We start from the raw sequence: 25,258 nt of genomic DNA, 5'->3' as shown, positions 1-25,258 counted from the left end.
TCCTCAGCCCTCTAAAAATCCAAACCACAGCTAATGAGTGTTAAAAAGGATGTAGAGAAATTGGACTTTAAAGTATACATTGCTGACAGGAATGTTAAGAAATGGTGCAGTCATTCTGGAAAGCAGACTGGCTGTTCCCCAAATGGTTAAACACAGTTACTGCATGGCCCTGCACTTCAATTCCTGGATGCAACAGAATAGAAACGAAGACCTATGTGTGCCGAAAGGCTTGCACGTGAATGTTCACCGCAGTGTATTCATGACACCCCAAAGTAGAACAACACATGAGTCCAGGAACTGATGAATGGATAAATAAATGTGGTATGTCTATACAATGGAACATATATTCGGCCATAAAAAGGACTGAAGTTCCGATCATGCTACAGTATGGATGGAGCTTGAAGACATTACACCACAAGAAAGAAGCTAGGATGGCCAAGGGACCACATGTAACATGATGTCATTTATACAAAATGTCTAGAATAGGGAAATCTACAGACACACAAAGTAGATTGGTGGCTCTCTTGGATAGAGAGGGATTATAGGAGGACTGGACATATTGGTGATGGGGAACACAAGTATTCTGGAGGAAAAGACAATAAAATGCTTGCCTGTGGTGTTGAATGTACAATTCTGTGAACATACTAAAAGATTTTGAACTATATGATTTAAATGAGAAAACTGTAGAGGTGCGTGAAGTTTATCTCCTAAAACCTGCTAAAGGAAATCTCTGAGGGACTTTTGCACCCCTCGGGGAGCAAGTCCCACTGTTTAGCCCAGTCTGGTCTCTGCCCACTTCTCCAGGGCCCCTGTTCACCACTCCCCAGCTTCTACCCTCTCTCCGAGCCACAGTGAGCCACGATTCTGTCACCCACTTTAATAAGTAGATATGCATTTATCGGCCAGATCTAGAATTAATAAAATAACAAGTATATTCACTTACTGAACACACTTTGTTATGTACCCAATATCCAAGCAATGTTCCAGGCACCGGAAATACAGCATTGAAGGAGAGACAGAAAGACCCTGGAGGAAAGGGTCTGCCCTTGATGGTAGACCTTGGGCCTGCTCACCTGTCTCTGTACTTCCTCTTCTTTCTGTCCACAAGGGACTCCTTCCTTCGTCTTCATCAGCCCAATCCTACTCACGGACCCAGTGTAGCTCAAGGGCCATCTCTTTCCACAAGACCTCCCTGGCCATCTCTCCAAGAAAGACCTCCGTTGCATTTGTGTGCCTGGCATTTTGGGCTTGCCTGTCCCAGCATCACCCCTTACTGGACTGTGAATTCCTCTCGGGACAGGAAGCTATCCTTATCTCTCTGTTCGTACATCAAGTTCGCTGTGGGCATCAATGTTCGACACAGGAATAAATCAAAGATCACACTCCATCCTTCCTCTGACCTTGGACCTAGACTCAATACAGTGCTAGAGAAACCACCATGACAGTATTTCTCTCATGGAATCCAACACGCTGCTGGATTTCTTCCCTTGGGCTGAAAATCCCTATAATTCATTTCTTCTTTTCCAACACAACAACTGGATTCTTGCTTAGCTCCTGGCTCTCTCACCTAAAGCACTGCAACTCTTGGACTCCTTGGACCTTCTTCTGTTTTCTTACAATCAGAAGGTTAAGGGGAAGGTCACCTCTTCTCCTACCCTGGCTCTGTCCTTTGACAGGCTCTCATTCATGTCCCCAGTGTCATTACAACTGCCCACCTAGTGCAGGTGGCTGTCCAGGAGCTAGCAAACAAGTATTGATGCCTCCCCCAAAGTTTTAGGGATATATCCTATCCTCATCTTTTCCGTGCAATCTTATCTGGTTTAGACATATGGGTCTATTTTCAGCTACATTTCACAAATATTTTAAACGTTTCTTCTGTCAAACTAAGTGAATAGTTACAGATGTGTGTAAAGTGTCAGAGATTTGAACAGAAGGGGAAATTATTGGTAAAATTATGGAGACATTGAAAGTTATGCTAAAATTAATACCAGATGATTCTGAATTGCTGCTGATTGAAAGTGTCTTGCATTTGAGTCTGTAACACACTAGCAGAATCTCAGTCTTCTGACACTTACCGCTCAAGGTCAAGGGTTACCCATACCCTTTCGTGAGCTATCAGGGCCCATGTGAGCTGGGTGCTGTCCTTCGCCTGGTCCTTGTTGGCACTACCAGCAACACCGCGACAGAGGCCCACCCGGATCTGCTTCTAAGCAATGCAGGAGTGGGGAGTCTGGGGATGGATGAGTTGTAGGGTTCATTATCACATTATCACAGTCTGCCTGTTTTTGTATATATGTACACTTTTAAAAATATATTTCTCAAAGTAACTTGATTGCATTGTCTCTGCTTGCAAAAACCTGTGTCGTATTTGGTGCTTAGGGGATGAAATCCACGTGGGGCTTTTCCTGACCTCCCCCAAGATGTGACCAATCACTTTTTCTGCCTCCAAAAACCAACAACTTTTTCTCTTAGACACTTTTCAAACTTCGGTGCACATGTGTCAATCTTTCTATCTCCCTCTAATCTTCTCCTATCTTACTGATTTTTATTTTCCCAGTAGTTAGCGTGGCAAGCCAAAAATGCTTCACAAATATACTGGCTGGGAAACAACTGATGAAGTGCCTCCTTTTATGTTTCCAGACTAAATTGTGTCCTCTTCCAACATATTCTGCTTCTGAACTTTCTCCCTTTCCTGGACACATCATGCTTTGTTTCACTTTCAGTTTTCATTTTTGTCCCCCTTATTATTGAAATGCTCTTCTCTTTATTTGGAAAATTCCTCTGTTAAATCCTAATCCAAATGTCCCCTCCTCTGGGTGCTCCTCCTGCCTTCCTCATCCAATCAGCAGCTTCCTCCCATCACGTAGTGATCTGTTTTCTTGCTGCTGTCATGAAAGTCCAAATTCTTCAAAGACAACAACCGGTTGACGTGTCGCTTGCTATCTACCCTTAAGCTACTCACACAAGCTGCAAACTTTATAAATGCAGGAGAATCAAAGGACAGCTCAGGTGTTTGAATAAAGGACACCTGAGCAGAATTTAAGTGTCCAAATCAAATGAGAATTCCCTCCCTCTGTGCACCCTTTCCTAACATCTTGCTAAGCCCTCTTTTTTTTTTCTCAAGGTGCTGGGGATGGAACCCAGGGCCTCGTGCGCTAGGCAGACACCCTACCATTGAGCTGCACCCCAAGTCCTAAACTCTCTTCATTTCCCTTGCTTATTGTCTTTATTCTCCCTGAGAAATAACTGGATCTCAGCGTGCCTACTTTTTTATTATTCATCTGACCAAAAAAATGCTTCAGCATTATCAATTTAATTTCCTTTACCTACAACATAAGAAAACATGTTTGAATTGTGAGCTAGAGAGAAGGATGGTGTGCTTTTATCTTGGACCCAATCCAAGGAATTTAATTACAGAAGAGGGGAAGCAGTACAGTAGAACAGGAGGAAAACCCCAAGGCAAAATTGGACTTGGTGGTAACGGTACAAATGATAGTAATCACAGCTAATACTGCTCAAGCACTTTCTCTTGCCAGGCACCATGCTAAGTGTTCTGTACCAATTATCTCATTTAATCCTGAGAACTGAATGCAGTAAATAATATTGCAATATCCTAAAGCCACTCAGCAAGCAAGTGGAGGAGGCTGTATTTGCAAACAGACAGGGAAGTCCCAGGATCTGCTCTGGGCCACACTGGAAGCTGCTGCCCTCTTCAAGGACAGCCCTGGCACCCGTCTGGATACTGCATGGTGGTTTGACCTTGCAGGGCTTCTTAGTTAACCTTGATACCCCTCAATTTTCTCATCTGCAAAAGGAGGAATGTGACACCTACAAACTCGCAAGGCATTCTCTCGTGAAAGACTGTCTTGCTGTAAGAACCCTTTGTCAGTATAACAGAGCTATTATGATGAATCATTCTCATTCCCAAAGTATATTCTAGAATCCATTAGAAAACATGATGAATGTTTCTAATTCCTAAAACAGAACTTGGGAAACACATCCAGCCAATTAATGGATTAGCAAATGTGTATATGAGTGTTCAAAGAACAGAAATAACATTTCAGTGAAATGGAGAGAGCTTTGAAATATTGGTCAATCCCACGTGGAAAGCATGGAGCAGCAGTTACAATCAATATGCCTGGTTCCAAGATCATTGTTTTATTATATTTTAAATGTCACTACAAAAATAAGACTGAGAGACTTCCAAATATTTTTAAAAATGCTTAAAATTGTTTAAATATTTTATTTCTGTTGAAATTACATAATCATAATAATTATTTTTAAGCATGTTTCGGTGCTGAGACTGAACCCAGGGCCTCACACATGCTAAGCATGCGCTGTACCACCACTGAGCTATACCCCTAGCACACGTCTAATAATTATTAAGTAGCCTATATTTCCTAAAATAATTCCTCACTATTAATAGACTTGAAAGGAATCCAATGAGAAAAGAAAATGTATATGAAACTAACAACAGAAATACCTTGTTTTTTAGAGTACATTTCCCTCTAAGCCTGATTTTAACCAATAAATGAAATCATATTCTATTTCTTCTAGTATAAAAATTCAGTAATGATTTAGCCATTTTTATAGTTTCACAAAGTACATAACTTCTAATCCACTTCGGTATTAAATTTTTTTCCATCTGCTGAACTTCTACTTGTCAGCCTCGCTATCAAGTAGGTAAAGGTTACAAAAAAAAATCAGGAAATTCTGCAGCCCCTTCTAATTCCTTGGCATTCAATAAAATTTGCTCATTGAGATGACACATGCATAACAACCACACAGGTATGAACACACACCACAATACCTAGTTGTCTACATTCAGTGTGGTAGCATAAACAAATGCAATTTTTAAAAAATCAACTTGATGTTCTTCTGGGAAATACCATTACTCTTCATTTTATCTGTATTTGCTCTGTGGTCTTTAGTATCGAAGTGTCATATAAACTTGTTTCCTTTCCTGAAAACAGTTTCAGAACTGAACTAAAATAGCAAAGATGGAAGTACTGTCTTGCCCATTAACGAACAGTCAATTGCATTTTATAGTTTTTTTGAAACAGAATTACTTAGAATAATGTCAGCAAAACATCTTTCATACTATTTCATGGATACAAAGAATTTATTTTTTTAATACTTGAGTAAAAAAGCTAATTGCTAAAATGTAATATCCCTTTTTATATACTACTCAATTAGTCAAGAATTTTTTTTGAAACTTACTCTATGTCAGCTAAACACTTTTATAGATTGTCTTTAAGTGGAAGTTATTAAAATAAGCTTTAAATTTGTTCAAACTGTCAGGTGGCTGTGGGTATAGCTCAGGGGTACGGTGCTTGCCTAGCACGTCCAAGTCCCTGGGTTTGATCCCCAGCACCACAAACAAAAAAGAGAAAAAAATGGTCAGTTGATATACAAGGAAGTTAAGAATGAGAGAAATTCAGTGATCAATACCTGTGTAAAATTTCAAGTGAGGGATTTCCAGTCGGACCAGAATTTTCCATAGTTGCCAATAAATGGCCTCCTCAGTCCAGAATGGAGAGTGCAAAACAGTTGTCATACTGAACACAACACAGGTGTGCCTCACAGTCAGAAACATCTTTCTCTATTAAGCCCCTGAAACAGGTACACTGGGGGAATCTATTTGCAATAATAAAATTCTAACCACACATTTTCTCTAAAATAGCTGGAGCTCCTAGGATACAGAAAAAAAAAATCACTTAAATTACAAATAGCTTCTAGAGAATATATCTACCAGCACACCTCATTAAAAACAATCATGGAATGTTAATCCTTGCAAAAAGGGAAATTTATTTGAATTTCCTTCCCTTTTGCAATGGGTGGTGCTGCTTTAAGCTCCAACAATAGAAGGAAGAGAGTTAAATTAACAGCACTCTATTTACATTAGTACATGGGTGTGCCATACTTTCAGTAGGATGATTATCAATTCAGTCTTGGGCAAAATATCAGGCACTGTAATGGTTTCCCCATACACCGACCCTTTGATGTTTGACCATCCATGCATTCTGAAGTGTTTGGGGCTATAGAGATGATATAAGAAATAAATTTTGTGGGTTAAAATACATGCCTGTCCTCATGAATGGCTTATACATGTTTAACAGTGGTAGAGTTCACAACGACTCGTGCAAACATTCATCCTTGAATGAAGACATACACCTTTCTTTACTGTAGCAGCGTTTAGAGATACTAATTGAAATAAATTCCAAAGGTTGGGGAAGCAGCCCACTGGGGTGCAGCTCAGTCAACAGTGTGACATTGAACAGGAATGTTAGCTTGCATCTCCTGGTCTATTACACTACATGGGAAAGGTTGAGCTTTAGATCATCCAGTTAACCCATTTGTCTTCGTAAGTCTTTGTGTCCTTGGCTTATACAGTCATAGAATCAAATACATTTCACTAAGCCGTGAGGCTCAGAAACCGCTATCTTCCCCCAAACCTAACCAAAGCAGCCGTCCTCTGTCCACCTCCCTCCAGCACCATCCTGGCTTCCCTCTTGGGTGCCCCGATAATCCCTGCTACTCAGCTTCTCCCAGTTTAATCACAGAAAACTATAATCAGGCTAGCTAGCAGGACTCTAATTTTGTTTGAAAAGACATTAGTCGGTCCACCGTCAGTTCCTTTCTTTGCACTTCAGAAGCCCAGACCAAAGGAGAGATCCTGAGCAATATCTGTTCTTCCGAAGGGATCCAGGGAAACCTGCCTGGCTGATAGGAAAATCTGCCTGCTCAAGCAGATGCGCGGGCCAAGTGAGGAGATGAGCTTCAGGCTGGCCAGCAGCTAACGCTCTCTGTAAAATCTGCTGCCTAAAACTTTTCCGAGACCTTCGTGGCTCTGTGAGTCTGCTCCTCGGTGAGGTGCTCGGAGGCCAGGAGGCTGCAGCCAACGCAGCCCCAGAGGCGCGCCCACATCTGCAGAGGCGCCTGCCTGCTTCTTTCCCTCCTTCTAGGTTCCCTGGACCCCGAATCACTGCCTGCCGGGCGCCACGTCACCACCCCACTTTACATGGGATTTGGGGGAACTCTGGCTCGCGCACACTCGGGTTCACTCGGAAGACCCCGCTGCATCATTCCAAGGAGGACGGGCTACTGTTCTCCAAAACCACAGCCACATAGTCTACTCTAACCCCACGCCGCTCCGTAACTCCACAAGTCTCGCCGCGGTGGTCCGGGCCAAATCACCTCTGCAAAGTGGACCCTCCGGAAGGAAGCCCACAGCTATAAAGCAAATCCTCGACCCAACCATAATGCAAGGATGGGGAAACAGTGAAGGAGCCCAGGGAAGGAAAAAAGCAGGTGTGACTTTTTTTTTTTAAAGCTAACAATGTTGCTAGTGACAAATCCTCCAACACCCCACCTTCCCAAATTAAAACGAGAGTTGTTCCTTTAACTGCTTCAAGCCTCTGTCTGGGGGGGAAGACAGATCCACGGTGTGCGCCCGGTTGCACGCTGGTTTGGGGTTGGGTGGCACTTGGCAAAGTGCCGGGAGGGTGTCACGTCTGGGAGACGGCGGGGGTCCCCGCAGTTCTCGGCACCAGACTCCGCCGCCCCCCTCGCGCCCCGCCGCCCCCGGCCCCGGCACTCACCGTCCCGGGCGTCCTCCCCCCGACTACAGTTGCTGCAAATGTGTTTGATCTCCTTCCCTAGTTGACAGTGGATCACAAAGGACACGTTGTTGTTGTTGTTGGGGGCGGGCTCCTTCGGAGGCTTCATTCTCAGCAAATAAAAAGCTTTCTTTTTGGGCTTCTCGGCGCTCGCGCCTGGCACCGCGCCGTCCCTGCAGCGCGCCGAGCGGAGCGCAAACCTCGCGGGCTCCGCGGCGCGCCCGGGCTCCGCCATGCGGCCCCGGCGCTGCCCCCGCGCCCCTCAGCCGCCCGCATGACCCGCGCCGCCCCGCCCCCGCGCGCCACACCAGCGCCACCGCGGCGGGGCGGGTCGCGGGCCGGTGCCGGGGAGGGGTCGTGCCCTCGCGGCTGGCGCAGACCTGCGTCCCGCGGAGGCTGAGGAAGCTGTGCGGACCGCGCCCCAGGGCGCTACCTGCGCCCCCTCGCTCGCTCTCACGTGCACACCCTCCTCGGGCAGCCCCACCCCGCGGCCAATCTCAGCAGCGGCCTCAGAGCCTGCAGGCTTTGCAGCCGCGTCCCTCTCCCTAGCTCCGGGGCACCGCGCCAGCTCCTCCCCGCCCCGCTTTTCAAGCCTCAGGCTGCCGAGCGAAAGCGAGATGCACCGCACAGCTAGCAGCTGCGTGGAGAGCCCCAGGGGGCTCTGGCCTCTGTGGCCAAAACAAATGACCATCTTCGGAGGAGTCCCACGCACACCCTTGACTGTCCCTGGAGCAGACAACCTGTTACGGTATAATTGATGTTTTCACCCCCAGAAGAAATTCCTCTCCTGCTCCGGAACCAAAGGGGACTTTACATCAGGGTCGTTGACACTGACAGTAAAAAGGAAACGATTGCTTTTATCCAGACCCAGAGACAACAGTTAGCCGGGACTTTGAGATACCAGCTAATTTGGCTGAACATTCTCCAGCTGTCTTAACAAGGAGACTAAGGCTAAGCCAGGCAATTGTCATTTACAGAGGTTTCCAGAGAGAACACTGTCTAAAATAAGGCATATCCACGCTCGGTAATCATAACAGCTACAAAGTTATTGAGACTTGGCCTGTTCTGTGTATTTTGTGTTTTAAAATCGCATTATTTCTAATAAGCCACCAATTCACACACCATCCTGACTCAGACCTAAATCATATCTCAGAGCTCAGGCTTGAAGAAGTCTTCTAACACAATTACCTTCAGTGTTTATTTTAAAAATAGAGAATTTAGGGCTCCACTCTCTGAGCTTCTGGTTTAGTAGGTCAGTGTAGGGCCCAGAAATCTGTAGCTTAATGAGCTCCCCAAGTGACTACCGCACAGACCATAAACACACAGGGGTTTAGAGCCAGGCTGTCTGACTGCAAGTCCGCACCCCACACCTTCTGAGTCACAATCTTGCCCCCTGTTCCAGTCTACCAAACAGTGACAGTTAAGGAATGGACTATCATCGGGCCCAGTGCTACACCCCTGTAATCTCAACTTCTCAGGAGGCTGACACAAGACAATGAAGACAAGTTTGAGGCAGCTGGGACAACTCAGCAAGATGCTGTCTCAAAATAAAACTAGAAAACAAACAAAAGGGATATAGCTCCATGATAGTGCTTGCTAACAGGCGCAAGCCCCTGAGTTTGATCCCAGGAACTTCCACAAAACAAATTCTGTCATTTCCTGAGACTGGAACTTCAACAAAAGGGAGGTCATTGATAGCTCCTCCTCCAACTGGACAAATTCTTCGGGGACAGTCCACCTCCTAGGTAAAAGGGTCAACATCCCAGTGGGGAAGTTGAATTACTCTATTACAGTATGTTTCTGATCACTTCCATTCTATCCTTTATATCTTTATACCTTTATATCCTGCAAAACGTTCGGCCCCGATCAGCATGGTAAGGGTTGCACTTTGATTTGGTCGTTAGGAAAGTCAGACGTCCAGCTGCCACTGTCTGCCTAAATGACACCCAGGGACAGACGTGGAAGGCAGATGTTGGAGTTGTGCTCACTTTAATTAGATCCTGACCTCACCACTCCCCAAGAGGGCTTCAGTAAGCCCTCCTTTCTGGATCACCAGCCACAGGTAAATGTCACCCTGTCTGCTCATGTCAGCTTCATGTCATGGGTCCTTGGCTAATTATAAGCCTTATCTTACCCATGACAGTGAAACCATTTGCAATGCTGGTTGCATCAGGGAGGGGAGGGTACTGCACTGTGTTATGGACAAACACCTGACATTCTCTTTTCCTAGTTCCCAGGCCCCTCCTCTGAACTGTATTCTCCTTCTGAGGAAGGTACATAGTGACAGCCCATTACATCTTTTCTAAACTGTGTTTTTAAAATCACAAGCCTTTTCCACTGTACTCGCCACAAGTCAGAACAGGAGACCTGTATAAACCCCATCTGGCCTTATTAAAACAGCTGATCCTGAAACAATCTTTTTATTCGCTCCTCACTACTAAGCCAGACCTAAGGGCTCCATGTGACCTTATCTTAATTGGCCAATTGTCATTGTGAGTGAAGCACAGACAAGCCTGGCAGAGCTGCCAGCTTAGTCTCAGATATCAAAGAAAGTACCCTGCAGCATGGGGACTCCCTTGCTCGAGTGTAAAGGCCTATGGCTTGTCTTGGGGAGCTCTATTTCCTGTCTGATGATCCTTCTTCCTAAACTCTCCTCCCTGAGTGCAGTTGAACATGGTACCCCTTTCCACATGTAGCCACTGACACTGAAGTTAATTTAAATGCAGTACAATTCAAATCCAGTTCCTCCACTGTATTAGCCACCAGTCCAGTGTCTATAGCCCCATGGGGTTAGTGGCTACTGTATCAGGAGGGAATGATTATAGAGAATTTCTGTCTTTACAGAAAGTTCTATTAAACCATGATGCTCTTACAAGATGTGTGAATTTTAGTATCCTGGGCTGAAATCGGGGGTGATTAAAGTTTCAGAAGCTGAGAAGTGTTGTCTGGTCTTGTGACAGCAGAATCTGGGTGGAGAAGAGACCAAGATGCTGTGTGCTTAGTGCTGGTTGGCAGCTGGGAAGGTGGTAGCCTCACCTGGGGGCTTCTGGCACCACCTTGCCTCAGCAAGCAGCAGGCCTGATGAGAACACATACCCAGCATTTCCTCTTCGCCCCCCTCTGTCCAATGCCCCCTGGGTGAAGCCTTCTTCTGGTGTTCATTATTACAATGTCCTTGCAGCTCTTGATGCCGAGAGGTCTTTCACAGAGCCTGTGTTTGTTATTTCCTTCCTTAAGTCAAACTTCCATTCAATTTTGAACCTTGCAATCGGGGCTGCGCTTGATTGCTGCTGTTGACAGCCATTTCCCTGCACTTATAATGCAAGAAATAGGCTCATCCTAAAGCATTCTGAGAAACAAAGATGGTAGGGATTTTTTTCACTTATAAAGGAAGAGAAGAAAATATTGAAGGGATGGACAACCCAACAGCCTACCACAGTGATAACGAATTTTCAGAGATGAGCGCCCAAACTGCAACCTAAAACCCACTTATGTATTCCAAAGCGCCAACACTGCAATTAACCCTGAATACTGAGGTCTCAGTTTAGAAAAAACAACTCACACATGAACATCTTTTATCTTACAAGAAAAACACAATAATAGAGTTTTCAATGATACAAACAGCTTTTTAGTGAAAGGTAAAAGTTTGCATTTGGCGTGCTGTTATTCAGTGCTTCTGGGGGATGCTGGGAAAATTGGTTTGCATGCAAACAGAGAAGGTTTGTGCCTGCTGTGGTACACATGCCATAAGTTTACCACCACTGGCTAATCACTTATTACAGGGCTTCTCAACACCAGACCTACAGAGCTGGCATGGAACTTTTACCCAGATGTTGATGTTCTGAATGGGAAAGAACATCCTCCTCTATCACTCTCAGTGTCACTTAGCTGCTTGACAACCTCTTTCTGATCCTTTCTTGAGGATACACTCAACTGGTAGATTCCTTTTTTGAAACCGGTTTGGTGTCCTCAGGTCTTTCTACACAAAATGTATTCCCCAAAAGCAGCAGATCCCACGGACCTGGGACCTTCTTAGAAATGCAGATTTCAAGCTTTGTCTCATAATCTGCACTTTAACCAAACCACCAGTGATCTGGATGCCCATTAAGGGTGGAGAAGCAGGCCCTACCAGCAGGAATCAGCCAACAGTAGCATTAATTCCCTAGTGGAGCAATGCATATTTTGGTTCTAAGTTAAATCATAGATAGGGCTTCTGATCTCTTGGAGCTTAAAATGTAACGGGAAAGAAGATGCACTTGAGGAAAGGCCACAGGTGCAAATTTGGAACTTGGATTAGCCATGGAGAATAGTGCATTTAATATCGGAGTGGCAGCAGTGTGCAAAGGGAATTCTGCAATGAGTAATGGGGAAAAGACAGAGCTGCTGAAGGAGGAGATGCTCGGGAATGGTGATCTGTAGCAGCTGGAACACAGGTGTCGTGGTGATGGCAGTGTGAGGAGGATGCAAGCTCCTAGGCAAGGAGGAGTTTGTGGTGGGGCTGGAGGGAGTCAAGGGTGGGCAGCCTTAGCCTGGAATTACCTGTTACATCCAGGAGGGCAGCAACTGAAAACTGGGCTTTTCAAAAGCCTGCACCGTTAGGGTGGCATGTAGGTATCTGCAGCCTTTAAAATCCCCACACCTGAATGTGAGAACCATGGTGTGGCCCAACAGTTCTTAGCTTAAAGGAAACCCACTAACTTGAGTGTAGAAATTTAGAAATGCTCCTGAAGTTCTTTAATTTTTACGAAAAAGACAAAATGGAGCACATTAAGGTCAAAGCAGGACATAGCAGTGGATCCAAAGAGGTGTACCGGGATAAAATCCATGACACAAATTTGACACAAGAAAAGATTTTCTTAAAGTCCCTTTTCCCCCTTCCTCAGTGTTTCTCCTTTGATTAGAATTCTAGCCACCCATTCCATTTTCCTCCTGTATCTGTGTCTCTTACCTCCTTCATGTCCTCTCCGCACTGGGTTGAATAACGTCTCCACTCCTCTGAAAGATAATCTACATCAAACTTCTGAAACATGTGAATGTGACCTTATTTGGAAAAAGGGCCTTTGCAGATGTAATGGAGGATCCTGAGATACAGAGAGCATCCTAGGCTGTCTGGGTGGAAGAAACTGATCTATCCTGTGGCAAGCGTTCTTCCCAAAGACACACAGGACAGACATAGATGAAAGACCAGGAAGCCACGTGTAGATAGAAGGACTAGAGCAGGGCAGGCTCAGGATGGCAGCAGTCATGGGGACTGGACGAAGACACAGAATGGACTCCCCCAACAGCTTCCGGAGGCATCGTGGCCCCCTCAAACTTAGACTGCTGGTCTCCAGACCTGTGCGGGAATACATACATGTGGTTTCAGCCACCAACTTTGTGGTAATTTGTTACCTCAGCCCTAAAAACCTAATATACTTCCCAAACATTAACAACATGCTATAATCCTCATACCAAAGAGCATTTCTCTTAGTCACTTTCATGTCACTGGGACGGCATACCCCACACTCAAAACTTAAAGGAGGAGTGGTTAATTGGGCTCAGAGTTTCCAGTAGGTTCAGGCCAAAGTTGGTCGGTTCCAAGGCAGAAATGAACGGTGAGGGGCCCGGTGGGAAAAAGTGGTTCACAGCATGGAGGCTGGGAGCTTGGAGAGGAGCCAGGGAGGCAGATGTAACCTTCCAGGTCAGGCCTGCAGTCGCCCACTGCTAACAAGGCCCCACTCCTAGCACCAGCAAGCTGGCTGTGGTGTCCCTTGATTCACTCACCTTCCGAAAGCCCCGCCTCTGAGCACATGAGAGTTTGCAGGGAAAGCTCTAAACCCTAATGGGCTCTATTTTTTTCCAGGTTTGATCTAAACATACACTATGTTAAAACCAGAACTGTAAGCTAACATACAGCATGCACATTAAGAACAAATTATTTCCAGTTGAAGCCAAGGTGTGGTAGCACCCACCTGTAACTCCAACATTCCTGGAAGCTGCAGCAGAAGGATCACAAGTCTGAGCCCAGCCTGGGCAACTGAGAGACTGTGGGAGACCTTGTCTCAAACTACAAAGGGCTGGGGATGTAGCTCAGTGCACAGTCTTTAGCAGTGAGAAAACAAGTGAGCAAACAAGCAAAAACAAAACAAAGTTACTTCCAATGGTTCACACACACAGAATTGTGCTGCTCTGCTGCTACTCTGTGCCGAGTGTGTTCTTGTTCGGGTGTTTTTTATTGTTTTGGCAGATGCTGGAATGGCAATATGAAATGGAACCAGAGTGGACTGTCATTATAAGAGGATCCAGCTTCCAGGCCTTTTCATGTTTAGTACAGGAATGCCCCCTTCCTCTAGCTGGGTATCTTCCAAGACCCCCAGTGGATACCTGAACCTAAAGGTAACTCCAAACCTCGAGCATATGAAGTCTGCTCTTACCATAGACCTTAGCAGCCTGAGCATGAGTTTTTATTTCCCTATTAAATCAAGAACCTTCTTCACCTCTTCACCTAAACGAAATACTTTATGGTCTTTCCCATATCCAAATTGCTGGCATCACTACCATTGCACTTTGGGGCCATAATTAAATCAAATGAAGGTGACTTGAATGCAAGCGCTATGATACCAGAATAATCCATCTGATGCCCAAAATGGCTTTTAAGTGACTAATTGACACGTAGCGTAGACAGCACTGATACCTGGAGAAGGGGACGAGTCACATCCCCCTAGGACAGAGCAGGATGGCTCGAGATTTCACCACACATTCAATTTAAAACGTATGAATTGTTAATTCATGGAATTTTTCATTTCACATTTTTGGACTGTGGTTGACCATGGGTAATAGACACTGAAACCACAGATAAGGGGCGGGGTGGGGGGAACCACTGTACAGTGCATTTGTATTCTGAGTAAGGAGATGTGATCAGTGCTGGATGCTGGAGACCGGAGAATTCTGTCAGCAATTCATCGATGTAGAAGTAAAGCTCTTCTTCAGGCCCCATGCCCTGGTGCAGCTGTGAGGCTTGCTGATGGCTGGCATCTGTTCTAATAGGCTGAGTATCCTTTCTGACTCTTGCGAGTTCAGTTATTAAATATTTTGAATATCACTCTGCAGATAAAGATTTAGAAACTAGCTACGCAATTGGCAAGCTTGTACTCTCTGACAAGTAGGGCTTTTCATCATAGTATTTTCCTTCAAGCTGCACTTTGGAGTCTATAACAACATCATTTTGGCTTTAGTTTTTCTGTTATTGCTTCCTAATCCAACCTGGGAGGATTTTGTTGTATGATCCAGGGAAAGATCTGTGGACAGTAGGTTTGTGGAAACAATTTCATATGTCTGCTTTTAGATCCAGAGTTCTGAAAATACAGTCGACATATCTAAATGATGTAGTTTTTACGGGGATATTTAAAAAATTTGTGTTAGCTAAGGGATTTTTCCCCTAAAACTTCGAATGGAAAGCAATTTTACTTGCAGGCCTATGATAATTATGCTTACTAAGGGATTGTTTTGAGCAAATTATTCTGCAGATAGCAACAGAGGAGAAGGGGAGATTGGAATCATTTACACAAACAGGTGGAAAAAGAGTGATACAAGGAGCCTGGTTCCGCAGTTTCTTGATCGCAGCTTTATTTTGGAAGGCTTCTGGATCTTTCTGAAGTATCTGGGGTGGGAGGAGGAGTGCAGCAGTCTAGCTTTGAGTCCAAATAACAAGCCATGTTGTCAAAGCATGTATCATTTTTTGTGACTGTGACAGAAAAAAAAAAGATCACATCGAATAAAACTTTTCTGCAAGGTCTTACAACATCTAGCATATGTTAAAGTGTATATTTCTAGTGTCCAAAGGAGGTTCTCATTCTAAGTAAAAAAACTGGGGCTCAAGTGTTGTTGTTCAAGTCTGGAGAAAAACAGAGGATAAGTTAACAGCATAAACTGAGTTTGATTATGTCAAATATTAATAAGTGAGAATTGTAGTTGTCCCAATGTATTTAATTTCTTAACATTTTGCTTCACATTACAATCCTGTTTTAAACGAGATTTATTGCTTTATGTTTCAGAAACATAGTTTTATCCTTACTTTTAAATCAGGTTTCATTTTGGGCAGATTTAGATACTTTAACTAGTTGTCTTGTGAAAATAAAAACATAAAACATAGAAGTGTTGTGTTTATATTGCAATAAAATAAAATAAATTAATGAAGAAATCCACTAATGAACAACTGCATACATCATGGTATGCTTATAGCCTGATGCTTCTAAAATGAGTTTGATGGAAACAAGTTGACTTGGGAGAATTTCCACAATGTATTGTTAAATGAAAAAAAAAATTAAAGTTCAGGGAACTGACTATATCATGATCTTAGTTTTGCAAAACAATCATGTAGACATTAATCTTATTGTCCAAGTATTTCTGATTCACGGTCTTTGGGTATGTAGTAGGATTGCTGTCTGTGTTTCCAGATCTCCTGTGAGTAGGCAGAGGAGGTTACCAGTCCTGACCTACATGTGATGAGCTGAAGTTCAAGGTCCTGGCTGCTGTTCCTGGGTTCTGGAGTGAGGCCGGATGAGTCACTGTAGTTTGGATCTTAAATGATCCTCCAAGGTCCATGTATTGCAGGCGTGGCCTCAGCCTGTGGCAGCACCAGAAAAGGAAGTGGTGGGGCCTTAGGAGGTGAGGGCAGCAGGAGGAAGGTATATCATAGGGGCAAGCCCTTGGAGGAGCAATTAGGACCTTGCCCTGTCTTCTCTCTTTCTGCTTCTTGGGCACCATGAGGTGAGCAGCCTTCTCTACCATGTGCTCCCACTGTGTGTGTCTGTGTATGTGTGTGCATGCACAAGTGTGGTACTGGAAAATGAATCCAGGACTTTCATAATGAACTATATCATCAGCTCTTTTTATTTTTTCATTTTTATTTTAAGACAAGGTCTTGCTGAGTTGCCCAGGTTGGGATCAAACTTGCCATCTTCCTGCTGGGTGTGCACCACCATGCCTGGCCACTTCCACCTTGACGTACTGTGCTGCCACAGGCCCAAAGCAATGGGGCCAAGTGACCCCAGACTGAAAAAATTTAAAAAGGGCTGTGGATATAGCTCAGCGTGAAGACCCCGAGTTCAATCTTTAGCATCACACACGCAAAAAACCAAAAAACAAAAAAGAGAGAGATTGCAAACAGATAAGCAATAAAGAAAGAAAAAAGAGAAATAAAATAAATCTTTTCCCTTTTTAAGTTAATTATCTTAGGTATTTTGTCACAGTAATGCAGAGCTGAGTAAAGCATGAGCCATGACAATAGTCACGTGGTATGAGAAAAAGATTTGTGTCTGATTCAAGCTGCTGAAATTTTGGAGTTGTTATCTCTGCAGCAGAATCCAGCCCATCAACAGTGCCAAATGTATGTGTGTGTGTTACCCAATTTAACTGTTATACCAACACTCTGAGATGGGAGCATTATTTTCATTTTACACTTCAGGAAACAGAATCTCAGTGAGATTAAATACATTTCCAGGTCCCAGGAATTAGCGGTGCCCCAAGAGAAATACCAGCCCAAGTCTGTGTAACAGCCAAACACACCTTTCCTTTCCCAAATATCCCTACTGACGCTCAGAGGCTGCTCAGTAATGTTTCATCAGAGGACCCTCGGCACTATTTTAGGACAGAAGCATATGGCATCATAAAACACCACCAAGAAAGGTTATCAGACGACAGGCTCGGGACACAGAAACCTTGGCTACCATGCAGAGCAGAGCCGCTGGTGGTAAAGGGGACAGGGATAAAAATAGGAAGCACAGTTTCTTATCTATCATCTGTATTGGCAGATTCCTGCCCTTTCAGCCTTTGAAACAGACTGCAGTTGTATACCAGCCAATGCGATGTGATCCTTTTAGGGCTGGGGTTGTGTCTACCATGTGGTGACCCCTCAGGGCAATTTAACTAAAGCTTATGATACATTTACCTGATGATCATTGGCCATGAGGACAGAATTACAATTGTTTGTACCAAGCAGATGCAGTAACAAGGTAACAGGATAATGTAACATTGGCGAGAATTAGAGATTGGGCCTTTCTCCAAGCAAGAGGATTTTAGTTCTACACAAAATTTAACTGCATGTGTGGGCAGCTATGGGTAACCAGCCATGAGGAGATTTAAGATTTTATCACAGGTGTATAAGAATGTGACATACAAATGGCTTCTTCCCAATTAGATGGGCTAATTCACAGAGGCTTACATCAAACTGTGCTCTTCAGACTTGTGAAGTGAACGATCAAAGGAACATCTCAGCTTCTGACAAGCCAGGTTGTGTCCACTTTCTAACACTTCAGGATCCTGTGATCTGGTGAGCTTCCAAAACAACTATTTTATGGCAGAGAAGCCATGCTGAAAAGGATGGTATTTATTTTTGTGTGTTATAATTCGATTGAGTTTTTCTTCTGGGATGCAGGTAATAGCCACGCAAATTATTGTACCTGTGATTTTAAGGTGTCTTATGTATAAAAGGAATGGCTGAGGAGTAGATTTTAAAACGTAAGTTAAAAAGCTAAGAGGAGTCTAAAGAGAAATCATATGAGTGCATTACTGGAATTTAAGAGGGAGAGCAATACATGTAAGTTAAGTGAATGTACACTTACATATTGAGTGTATATACTGCAAAAATCCATTCATGGTCACAGCGATGAGGCTACAGGGGACAACAGACCATTGTGACAGGGCCCTGGGAGAGGAGGAGGGATTTATTATTTGGTGAGCTTCCTGTGTGTTTCAAAAATTCTGCTGCGCTTTTTATTAATGAAAATCTTCAAAATATTCATGTATGTATTTTGTCATAAAATATGTTTCGATAATAACAAATGCATTCAAAATTTAAAACTAAATATTACACAATATTGAATCCCACAAAGTACGTATAGCATTAAGTGGGAATTTATCATTTAATTCTTACCATCTTTGTAGTATTTGAGGAGTTCCAGTCACCACCTTATAGTGAAGAAGATGGAGAGATAAGGTTGCAAAATGCTGTGTCGAGCAGACAGAGCAGAGCCCTTAGCTGAAACCAGTGCAGGCCAGGCACACCCACCCCTCCACTGCTCTCATCAAGAAACTTGCATACAGGAAAGAAGAAAGAAATCTTTTTTTTTTTTTTTGGTACTGGGGATCGAACTCGGGTCCTTGCATTTGCGAGGCAGGCGGTGGAACCACTGAGCTAAATCCCTGGCTGGAAAGTAATCTTTTTGTGAAGGCAAAAACATCTTTCTAAGCCAGTCTAGGAAAAATATTTTCTAAAGGACTTCCTCATGATGCAGAACAAATTTTGCTCTATATATTTCTTTAAATCTACTATTCATACTGGAAGTAAGTGTACCTTTCCATTTTATACATTTTAAAAAATTCATCATATTCCACATCTTGTAATTTATTTTTAAAACATTTTTAAAAAACTTTTTTAGCAGTCAGAAGGTAAGAAAACAATCATTAAACTGTTACAACAAAGGTTAATAGTCAGGTGTAGGAGCAGACACTCGTAGTTCCACCCATGCAGGAGGCTGAGACAGGAGGAACGCCACAGCCCAGGAGTTGAGCCAATGGAGTGAGACCCATTTGAAAAAAGAGGGAAAGAAAGAAAAAGAGAAAAGTATCACTATTTATAGAAAATGTGAGTTATGATAAACAGTGAAAAAATTCAGAATGTATAGATACTGAATCAGCATAGCTTTATATTTGACCAAATCCAATGGGCAGAAACTAAAGAAAATGCTGCGATAATGTTAACTATGAGGAGGTCCCTTTTGCAGTCAGCCTCTTGTCATTTCCCTTCCAATTCCTTTTCTAAAATAAGCAGTATGTCACTAGGACCTGGAGCTCCCAGTTTAAAACCCTCCAACTTCAAGAAGACAGACCCTCCAGACGAGTTCCTCCCAAACCTATCAAAATTTTAAAGTCATAAAAGTGCTATGATTAACTATATACTCATTTAATCCCAATCTCACCTTTATTTTAAAAATGAAACACTTCCATTTTTGTTGCAAGAGGAAGGTGTAGATGTTGCTTGACAGGCTGAAACTGGTGTGCAAAAGTTCAAATTCTTGGTCCTGCTGTGAAGTAGAATGCTTATGACTTATAAGCATCACTCATAGAGCTTTTCTACCAGTATGTTCACAAGTCCATCAAGGACATATTAGCATGCTTGGATATCAGGGTCTGCTAATTTTTCTTAAAAGGTGCACATTAAGTCAATCGTGAGTTGTTTAGAACATTTTACACACAGTTTGGGAACGATTACACATCATTAAATTCATTTAAAATGAACTCCCAAGGCAGGCATCGGCAGCGCTAAGCCCTGTGTTTGACAGTTGCACATGATCAAACAATAGCTGAAACTGCTTCCATCTTACGGGTATTTTTCAGCAAAGGCTGGCTTTGTCATTTGCGTCACTATGCTGTTAAGCATGAGGGTACTAGAGGAGACACATGATATGCATAGCAAACACTGTCTGCTGAAAGTCTTCCTCCAGTTTTGTTAAAGTCTTAATCATAAGAGAGAGACATTCCCACACAGGGCATTGGAATAAAAAGAGAGATCGCTCCTTTCCCATGAATTTGTAACTGCTAACCCCTCTCCCCTCAAGCAGAAAGGTACAAAATGCACTGTAGCACAGTGTATAGTGGAATTTTGCCAGGAGGAAAGAAATTAAACAACTGAGGCAACACAGCAGATACTTTTATCTTTACCCGAGATGCTGTACTGCTTGCTAAAAGAGATGAGTGATGAGCTGCTGTGTTTTCCAAAATGATTTTAGTTCTACACCATATAAAAGAGGGAAAAGATCAGTGACCTAGGAAGGAAAGGATGCATTCCCTGCAAAATGTGGAGTTCAGTGTTAACTATAAACACCAGCATCAGTTTGCTACCTGACAGAGGCTGCCCAGAAAAGTCAAGACCACTAATCATTAGGGTAATGAATGAATGAATCCATAGGATCTTCACCTCAAATCCAGATTGATTTGAATCCAGACTGATATTAGAACTATCCACACCCATCACCTGTTACGGTCACCTAGGCTGAAATCTCCAGTGATGTCAGTCTTATGGATTAAGGGGATCTTTCATGGACATCCTAGAGATGTCCTACGGCCTAAATTGACAGGAAGGATAAGGAAACACAAAGTTTCAAACCACAGTGAGAAGAAGAGAAGACTAGAAACAAAGGAATCCTCTCCCCAGAGTGAGGGAGGGACACAATATTTACAGGATTTCACTTTCAATTTTTTGGGTTTTTTTGCAGTGTTGAGGATGAAATCCAGGGATGAGAGACAAGTGCTCCATTGCTGAGCTACAGGCCTCCAGCCCGGAGTTTACTTTCTAGGCTGCTGGACTTTTGTGGGAAGCAGATTTGAGACAGGGAAGGGAGGAGGGAGGCATGGAGCAGGGGAGGGAAAGAGAGAGGGAGGGAGAGACAGAAGGGGGAGGGATGGAGGGAGGGAGAGACTGACCTTTTACTTTTACGGGAGAAACTATTTCAGAAAATTGTGAAGAATTCTTGGGAAAGGTTTAGTGATGTTTATCAGCTACTGCAGGTGGTGGGGAGAGGAATGCGTGGAGTTGATGTCGAGTGTATAGTCATATAAGCATAGTCTGAAATTCAGCAGCGCAGCCCCAAACCATTGTCCTTTGTGCAAATATCCTCCTTCCAAGGTCAGCTTTTGCTCCCGGTCACCATGGCTTGAACTCTCTGTGCTATCTATGTGTCCTCCTTCTGGTCTTCTGTAGGCAGTGCCATGCCTTATGAATTCTTCCTCTAGATTCTTCTTTCATTTGTGACGAAAATCTCCACAGCTGTGGGTGGAGGCCATGGTACCTCCATCTCATTCTTCAGAAAGATGAGCTAAAGAGACTTTGATATTGCTGTTTTCTTAATTAAAAATCCATCAACATCATTTATAATATATTAAGCACCTGTCTCTATGTAGCACAGTATGACTTTCATGAAATTTTTGAGCAGCAAATAATTTCTCCAGACATTATCTGCCCTCTGATTCCTTTGAAAATGTTTTTTAGGATCCGTTCTTCCAAACAGCCAATGCTAAATCAGCTTGCAGAGATAAAAACTTTCAGGGGGTCAGACATCAAAATGATCAATACATTCTTTGGTTAACACAGAGAAGAGATTGAACTAGTTGATAATTAGTAAGGCCTTTCCAAAAATGCAATTCTTCGACTCTAATAGATGTTAAATTACAACTATTGGAAGTGTGTCTTGAGAAGGAAGGAAGCATAGAGAATTGATGGTGTGGAAGTGAGAAATGACAATCTAGGTAGAAGTGAGAGATTGTTGTGAGCATTTAACCTTTCTAAGACATCACGTCCCGACCAACAGCCAAGACAGGCTTAATCTCCTTGCACCGTTACATCTCCTGCCACCTTGGTACCTCCGAGCATTTTTGGCAGATAGAGTTGCCTACACAATCCTCAGTGCCCCTTCGAATATTCATTATGATATTCTATAGGTATTTAAGTGTTTCCTTACAAAATATTTTAAAAATAAGAAAAAGATGGTAAATGCAATGCTACCCACCTGTACAGTCAGGTTTAAAATGTTAACATTATGTCTTTGTTGCTTTAGTGATTTAAAAATAACATAAAGAAAAAAAAATTACAGATATAGCCAAGGACCACCTAGCCTTCCTTTTCCCTCTTGCATTCCCAGAGGCACATGGTGTCCTGAGGTTGATGTTTATGTATTGAAACTCTATTTTTGTACTTTTACCACATAAGCATGAATTGTTTTTGTTAAATTCTTTTATTGGTACATTGTAGGTATACAACACAATTACATTTCTCATTGGGAATTGTACCTTTACATAATGCACCTTGGTTCTTATTTTTTCCCCATTCCTAGCCCTCCCTTCACCCCCTCCACCCTTCCCTAGTTACAGAGACTTTATTTCCATTTTTTCCATTTCTCAGCATTTTTCCTTTCCCTTCTTTCCTTTCTCCTGTCCCTCCCATTACCCCTACCCCTTTGGACCCTTTCTTGCTATTTTGCATTATCGATTATTCATTCTAATCATTGGTACATTTTAGGTATACAATATAATGACATTCATCATTGGAAATTTGCACCTTTACATAATCTCTTTTGGTTCTTATTTTTCACCCCTGCCCAGCCCTCCCTTCAACCCCTCCATTCCTCCCTATTTACAAAGATTTGTTCCTATTTTTCCATTTTCTCACATTAATCCCATTCCCTTCTATCCCTCCCACTTCCTTCCCCTTTGCTCCTTTTCTTCCTATTTCACATTACCTATTATACATTTTAGTCCTTATATACACTTTCAGTTTCTCACACCAAAGAAACTATTCAGTATTTATACATGTGTGTCCTATTTATTTCACTTAAGAGTATCACCTCAATGTGCATCCACTTAGCTATAAATGTCTCTAATTTCTCATTTTTTTATGGCTGAGTAGTACTCCATTTTATTTAAAAAACCACATTTTCTTTATCCAGTCTCCAGTTGATGGGCATTTGAGCTGTTTCCAAGTTTTAGCTATCACAAACTGTGCTGCTATGAACATGGGCACACATATATCACTGTGGTATGATTCTTTTAATTCTTTGGGGAAGATCCCCAGCAGTGGAATAGCAGGGTCAAATGGGACTTCCAGTCCTAGTTCTTTGAGGTATCTCCATACTGATTTCCACAGTGCTTGCACCAGTCTACACTCCCACTAGCAGTGGAGCAGGGTTCCTCTTTCCCCACAGCCCCTCCAGCATTTGTTATTGGTTGATTTCATGATAGCAGCCATTCTTTCTGAAGTGAGGTAGAATCTCACCTTTGTTTTCATTTGCATCTCTCGAATGACCAGTGATGTTGAACATTTTTTCATGTATTTATTTGCTATTTCTACTTCTTTGTCTGAGAAATGTCTGTTCATTTCAGATGTCCATTTTCGCATTGGGTCTTTAAATTTGGGAGGTCTGATCTTTTTAAGTTCTTTACAGATTAGAGATAGTAGACCTTTGTCTGAGGAAGAGCAGGTGAAGATTTTTTCCCACATTGTGGGTTGTCTCTTCACACTGCTGGTGGTTTCTCTTGCTGTGCAGAAGCTTTTTTTTGGGTTTTTTTTTTTTTGGTACCGGGGATCAAACTCGGGTCTTTGCGCTTGCGCAGCAGGCGGTGAAACCACTGAGCTAAATCCCCAGCCCCAGAAGCTTTTTAATAAGAAGAGATCCCACTTTATTGTTTGTGCTAGTTCATGGGCAACTGAGGTTTTCTTCATAAAATCTTTTCCTACATCGATGTCTTCAAGAGTTCTAACTAACCTCTGTTCCAACTGGTTCAGAGTTTCTATTTTAATATTTAGATCTTTAATCCATTTTGATTTTAGTTTAGTGCATGGTGAGAGATACAGGTCTAGTTTTAATCTTTGGCAAGGTGAAACCCAATTTTTTCAGCACCATTTATTAAAGAGGCTATCTTTCCTCCAGTGAGGGTGTTTGGCTCCTTTATCAGAGATGAGATGGCTGAGTGTGTCTGGCATTGCTTCTGCATCTTCTAATCTGTTCCACTGGTCCTCAGGTCTGTTTCTTTGCCAGTACCATGCTGTTTTTATCACAGTAGCTTTGTAGTATAGTTGCAGGTTGGGGATTGTGATACCCCCGGCCATGTCTCTATTACCTAGAATTGATTTGCTATTCTGGGTCTCTTCTTGCTCCAAATGAAATTTTGGACTGTTTTCTCAAGGTCCATGAAGTATGCTGCTGGGATCTCAATTGGAATTGCATTAAATCTATATAGCAGTTTTGGAAGTATGGCCATTTTCACTATATTAATCCTTCCTACCCAGGAGCAGGGGATGTCTGTCCATTTTCTGATATCACCTTCAATCTCTCTTTTCAGAGTGCTATAGTTTTCAGAGAAGAGGTCTTTGGTTTCTTTTGTTAGGTTAATTCCTAGGTATTTCAGATTTTTGCATGCTATTGTGAAAGGAATTATTTGCCCTATTTCTCTCTCAGTGAGTCTGTCATTCGTGCAGAGCAAAGCTATTGATTTTTGTGTGTTGACCTTGTAACCAGCTACTTGACTGAATTTGGTTATTAAGTCTAGAAGACTTTTTGTGGAGTTCTTGAGGTCTTCTATATAGAGTATCATGTCATCTGCAAATAATGACAATTTGACTTCTTCATTTCCTATCTTTATTCTTTTTATTTCTTTCTCTTGTCTAATTGCTGTGGCTAATGTTTCCAGCACTATATTGAACAAGAGTGGTGATAGTGGACATCCTTGTCTTGTTCCTGATTTGAACAACACAAATCCTTTCCTGTGTGAAGGATTTCAGTTTTTGACCATTTAGTATGATATTGGCTGTTGGTTTTTCATAGATGGCTTTTATCAGTTTGAAGTAGAGACTATCTATTCCAACTTTTTGTGGGGTTTTTATCATAAATGCATGTTGGACTTTGTCAAATCCTTTTTCTGCATCTATGGAGATAATCATATGGTTTTTGTCCTTGGCTCTATTGATATAGTGTATTACATTGATTGATTCGTGTATGTTGAACCATCCCTGCATCCCTGGGATGAATCCCACTTGATCAGGGTGTATGATCTTCTTGATGATCTTCTGCATTCTGTTTGCCAGTATCTTATTAAGGATTTTTGCATCTA

At 42.7% G+C, this 25,258-nt stretch overlaps 1 protein-coding gene across 11 annotated transcripts in view; it reads right to left on the bottom strand.

Annotated features, from left to right (window-relative positions):
• Phactr1 (phosphatase and actin regulator 1) overlaps positions 1-25,258 on the bottom strand; it is a 512,176-nt gene that overhangs the window by 233,600 nt on the left and 253,318 nt on the right. For 2 of the 11 annotated variants that reach the window (XM_013073204.3, XM_021260640.2), the window contains exon 1: positions 7,602-7,869. The exons of the other annotated variants lie outside the window; for them this stretch is intronic. In XM_013073204.3, the coding sequence (XP_012928658.2) occupies positions 7,602-7,854 (253 nt within the window). In that variant the 5' untranslated portion in view covers positions 7,855-7,869. Of the gene's footprint in view, positions 1-7,601; positions 7,870-25,258 lie in introns of those variants that run through there. 11 annotated transcript variants of the gene reach the window in all.

This window comes from Heterocephalus glaber, unplaced genomic scaffold (assembly GCF_053883595.1).
Source record: "Heterocephalus glaber isolate CG9 unplaced genomic scaffold, H.glaber_assembly_v1.0 deba00001472, whole genome shotgun sequence".
NCBI classification, from domain to species: Eukaryota; Metazoa; Chordata; class Mammalia; order Rodentia; family Bathyergidae; genus Heterocephalus; species Heterocephalus glaber.
The sequence above is the reverse complement of the archived record's forward strand: the minus strand, read 5'-3'. Positions and strand labels throughout refer to the sequence as shown.